The sequence below is a fragment of the Solea solea genome, chromosome 17, assembly GCF_958295425.1.
Source record: "Solea solea chromosome 17, fSolSol10.1, whole genome shotgun sequence".
NCBI lineage: Eukaryota > Metazoa > Chordata > Actinopteri > Pleuronectiformes > Soleidae > Solea > Solea solea.
In genome coordinates this window covers 21,305,382-21,310,913 of record NC_081150.1, presented here as the reverse complement: position 1 = coordinate 21,310,913, position 5,532 = coordinate 21,305,382, and the positions used below count along the sequence as shown (strand labels likewise).

The 5,532-nt window shown below is 43.7% G+C and overlaps 1 protein-coding gene across 1 annotated transcript; it reads left to right on the top strand.

The window, feature by feature from the left end:
* Nucleotides 1–504: 504 nt before the first annotated feature.
* On the top strand, nt 505–5,337 carry LOC131443771 (NLR family CARD domain-containing protein 3-like; the record flags this gene model as incomplete). The annotated part of the gene is made up of 5 exons (XM_058613715.1): nt 505–2,573; nt 2,670–2,843; nt 2,941–3,114; nt 4,586–4,632; nt 4,713–5,337. Coding segments are annotated over 5 exons (2,991 nt in total), but the record flags the coding sequence as incomplete, so codon positions are not given.
* Between the last annotated feature and the right edge of the window lie 195 nt (nt 5,338–5,532).

The following is a 5,532-nucleotide window of genomic DNA, read 5'->3' as shown; positions in this document are numbered from 1 at the left end:
GACCCTGACATTTAGTTCCTTTGTGTTTATCACTAATTCTAAAAAAAAAAGACCAAAATAATCTATTTTTACAGATTTATACATCATAAATTGACGAGTTGATCGTGCACTTTCCTTCTTTTTCTTTTATTTCCCTCTTTCTTTGCTGCCGCAGTTGTCCTTTTTCTTCAGGACGAAGGCATTTTAGAGTCATTTGTATATTCATTTGTGGGTGGGCGTGGCGTGTTCCTCATTCATCTCCGCTCAGTTTCACCTTTGATGGGATGTATAAAGAAAAGGTGCGCAGGACTTGGCGTACGCACAGTTTTATAAATCTGAGATTTTCTTTGCGTACGTACTTTATACATTTTGTGCGTACGCCGTCTTTTAGTATGAAAGCTGCGCACTCTTTTATACATGAGGCTCCTGGTCCTGACAGTCTGGATGCTGCTCTGTGGACCTGCAGGACTTCACTCTGTCATGATCATCTGAGGTTAAACTTCACATGTTCTGTTCCAGCTGCTGGAGGAGAACATCATCTGCTTTGTGAAGAACGAGCTGAAGAAGATCCACAAGGTTCTAGATACAGATCACACAGAAGTCTCAGTGAGTCAGAGGGAGGATGAGGAGCAGAGGAGCAGCAGAGAGGCCTTTCTGAAGATCACAGGGGACTTCTTAAGGAGGATGAAGCAGGAGAAGCTAGCTGACAGTAAGAGGACTTTTAACGTGAAAGGAAGAACATCTTATTTTCTCAATGATCCACTCACTGATTTATTTTCTTGTGTTCTGTCAGAAATCAGAGCTCCAGCTTGTCGACGTGAACTCAAATCAAACCTGAAGAAGAAGTTACAGTGTTTGTTTGAGGGCGTGGCTAAAGCAGGAAACCCCACCCTTCTGAATGAGATCTTCACAGAGCTCTACATCACAGAGGGAGGGACTGGAGAGGTCAATGAAGAACATGAGGTCAGACAGATTGAAAAAGCTTCCTGGAAATCAGACAGACCAGAAACATCCATCAGACAAGAAGACATCTTTAAAGCCTCAGCTGGAAGAGGCGGACCAATCAGAAGAGTGATGACAAAGGGCGTGGCTGGCATTGGGAAAACAGTGTTAACACAGAAGTTCACTCTGGACTGGGCTGAAGACAAAAGCAACCAGGACGTACAGTTCATGTTTCCCTTCACCTTCAGAGAGCTGAATGTGCTGAAAGAGAAGAAGTTCAGTTTGGTGGAACTCATCCATCACTTCTTCACTGAAACCAAAGAAGCAGGAATCTGCAGGTTTGAAGACTTTAAGGTGGTCTTCATCTTTGATGGTCTGGACGAGTGTCGATTTCCTCTTGACTTCCACAACACTGAGATCCTGACTGACGTCACAGCGTCCACCTCAGTGGACGTGCTGCTGACAAACCTCATCAGGGGGAAACTGCTTCCCTCTGCTCGCCTCTGGATAACCACACGACCTGCAGCAGCCAATCAGATCCCTCCTGACTGTGTGGACATGGTGACAGAGGTCAGAGGGTTCACGGACCCACAGAAGGAGGACTACTTCAGGAAGAGGTTCAGAGATGAGGAGCAGGCCAGGAGGATCATCTCCCACATCCAGACATCACGAAGCCTCCACATCATGTGCCACATCCCAGTCTTCTGCTGGATCACTTCAACAGTTCTGGAGAACATGTTGAAAACCAGAGATGGAGGAGAACTGCCCAAGACCCTGACTGAGATGTACATCCACTTCCTGGTGGTTCAGTCCAAAGTGAAGAAGGTTAAATATGATGGAGGAGCTGAGACTGATCCACACTGGAGTCCAGAGAACAGGAAGATGATTGAGTCTCTGGGGAAACTGGCTTTTGAGCAGCTGCAGAAAGGAAACCTGATCTTCTATGAATCAGACCTGACAGAGTGTGGCATCGATATCACAGCAGCTTCAGTTTACTCAGGAGTCTTCACTCAGATCTTTAAAGAGGAGAGAGGCCTGTACCAGGACAAGGTCTTCTGCTTTGTCCATCTGAGTGTTCAGGAGTTTCTAGCTGCTCTTCATGTTCATCTGACCTTCATCAACTCTGGAACAAATCTCTTGTCAGAAGAACCAACAACGAGCCAGCGGTCCATACAAACAAACAAACCTGAACTGAATCATCTGCACCAGAGTGCTGTGGAAGAGGCCTTACTGAGTCCAAATGGACACCTGGACTTGTCCCTCCGCTTCCTCCTGGGTCTTTCACTGGAGACCAATCAGAAGCTCTTAAGAGGTCTACTGACACAAACAGGAAGTGGTTCACAGACCAATCAGGAAACAGTTTATTACATCAAGAAGAAGATCAGTGAGAATCTGTCAGCAGAGAGAAGCATCAACCTGTTCCACTGTCTGAATGAACTGAACCATCGTTCTCTTGTGGAGGAGATCCAAGAGTCCCTCACATCAGGACGCCTGGCCACAAAGACACTGTCTCCTGCTCAGTGGTCAGCTCTGGTCTTCATCTTACTGTCACCAGGAAAAGATCTGGAAGAGTTTGACCTGAAGAAATACTCTGCTTCAGAGATGGCTCTTCTGAAGCTGCTGCCGGTGGTCAAAGTCTCCACCAAAGCTCTGTACGTGGATCAGTATATAAATATTAATAAGACATATTCTAAAGAGCACAAGACAAACATGTTTAACCTTTTGTTCATCACTATTTTCTACCTCAGACTGAGTGGCTGTAACCTCTCAGAGAGAAGCTGTGAAGCTCTGTCCTCAGTCCTCAGCTCTGTGTCCTCTCGTCTGAGACACGTGGACCTGAGTAACAACGACTTGCAGGATCAAGGAGTGAAGCTGCTGTGTGATGGACTAAAGAGTCCTCACTGTTCTCTGGAGACTCTCAGGTCAGAACTCTGACTCAGACTCTTTGCTTCTTTAGGTTCTTGTTGATGAAGATGTTTTTTCTGAATCACTGAGTTCATCATATCTTCTTAACTCCAGTCTGTCAGGTTGTCTGGTCTCAGAGGAAGGATGTTCTTCTCTGACCTCAGCTCTGAACTCAAACCCCTCCCATCTGAGAGAACTGGACCTGAGCTACAATCATCCAGGAGACTCAGGAGAGAAGCTGCTGTGTGCTGGACTGAAGAGTCCTCACGCGAGACTGGACACTCTCAGGTATTCTCCTCTTCCTCCTCCTCCTTCCTCTTCATGTTCATCAGCAGTTTTCAAACTTGTCAGCAGGTTCAGGTTGAAGATGTCCTGTTATCATGTTTTCCTCTGTCAGTGAGTATAACCAAACATTAGTGACACTTTTTAAACACCTTGTGAGAACGAGGATCAAACAACCGTACTTCAAATACAAAGTTTATGGTTTTTAGACCCACAATACTGCCATTTGAAACACTGTAAAAAATACAAATTAAATCCCTCTATTTTATCTATTTTCTTTGTTTACTTGGTTTGTGCTGGGCCAACTTGTTGCTGGTTTACTCGTGGTGGGTTTCAAATGTATAAACAGAAGTTGTCTTCTGTGTTGTCCACGTGGTGGCGCTGTTGAGTAAATGCGTAGCCTCCTGAAACTGTGGTCTCTGGTTCTGCAGTCACCGGCCGTTTCTCAATATCCATACTTGTGCGTACTTGTGCGTACTTGCGTACTCCGGTACTGTTCAAGTGCTGTTCCAATTCTCAAGTAAGCGAACAGCGAGGACCCGGAAGTATTCTCTCTCCGCCCAGTTTTACCAGGTATGCATCGGAGGTGACTTGAGCGTACTTGGGATGGCCATGTATCCCAGAATACTGAAGTATATGAACTAAGAAGAACACATTAACACAGCTAAAGTTTAATACTTCAATGTATTGATGATTGACATTAATAAGTAAACATGAGACAAGAGGGTCTCTGGGACACATGACAAGTCAGACCATACGTTTTACAATAGGCATCCTGTATAGGACAGGAAACTTGAGGGTCTGTTTTGAATATGGTTAGTTAGGAAATATAGATGTCTCTTGTTTGACTAAATGGTGATATTGTCCAATTTAAAGATCATGGGACAGTATGGTATATCCGGACCCAACTTGTTTTTCAAGTTGTTGCATTATGGAAATTTTAGATATGTAGAGTAGTATATATTTGTACAAGTCATATATATATATACTACTCTACAATGCTGTAATATATCTATTTTCCACATTAATTTGTATTGTATATTTTAATAGAAATAAATTAATAAATGAAGTTAAATATTTAAAATGTAAAATAATAACAACATATATTTGCATTTGTTAAAAGTATTTCATATGTTCATTTATCAACACCGTAGGTGGCGCTAATGAGGCTGCAGCACTGCAGCACTACAGCAGAACAATACATACATACTTGCATACTTGAGTATTGAGAAACAACCACATACTTGTGTACTCCCGTACTTGGCAAGTATATACTCCCAGCGTACTTCTCAAGTATATACTTCCCAAGTAAGCAAGTACATACTTGCTTACTTGAGTATTGAGAAACAGCCACCGTCTTCTCTTTGAAACACACCTGTCCTTGTAGTTCATCATTGTGTCCACCAGAGTGCGTCATTAAGACAACAGTTTGGACTCATGTTGGACAGAAACTCATTCAGACTGTTTCTTCCTCCAGGATGGACCATGCTGGAGAGCAGTGGTTAAAACCTGGTCTCAGGAAGTGTAAGTATGGATTTACAGGAAATAACAACATATCAGCTGATCATCAATAAACTGCAGCTGTGTCTCGTTGTCTTCATCAGATTCATGTGAACTGGAACTGGACACAAACACAATGAACAGAAACCTCAAACTGTCTGACGACAACAGGAAAGTGACCCGTGTGACAGAAGATCAGTCGTATCCTGATCATCCAGACAGATTTGAGTCCTGGTCTCAGCTGCTGTGTAGACCTGGTCTGACTGGTCGCTGTTACTGGGAGGTCGAGTGGAGAGGAAGAGTTTGTATATCACTGAGTTACAGAGGAATCAAGAGGAAAGGCGACAGTTCTGACTGTTTGTTTGGACATAATGATCAGTCCTGGAGTCTGTTCTGCTCTGATGATCGTGGTAACTCTGTCCTTCACTGTAGGACAGAAACACGCATCATGTCCTCTGTCTCTCACAGGGTATCAGTGTATGTGGACTGTCTTGCTGGGACTCTGTCCTTCTACAGCGTCTCCTCTGACTCACTGATCCACCTCCACACCTTCAGGACCACATTCACTGAACCGGTTTATCCTGGGTTCTGTGTCTTTCATGGTTCCTCAGTGTCTCTGTGTCCTCTGTAGGACATGAAGAGACAGCAGCTTCAGTGGTGGACGAGGTCAAAGCTCGTCTCAGTCATTCTTTGTTGAAACCATCAATAAATAAAGACTTAAAAAATCAACATGTCTGTCATTAACTGAGCCGCCGTCCTGCGCTGTGAGCGCCCCCTGCTGCTGAGAACCAGCCTGAAACACACAGGTTCACACACACTGAGATCAAAATAACAAAAAGTGAATGTTTGAAAGTGGAATTAAAAGATACAGAAAGTAAAATCAATTAAAAATGAATAAATGCTTTGTATAAAATAAAGTCAAAA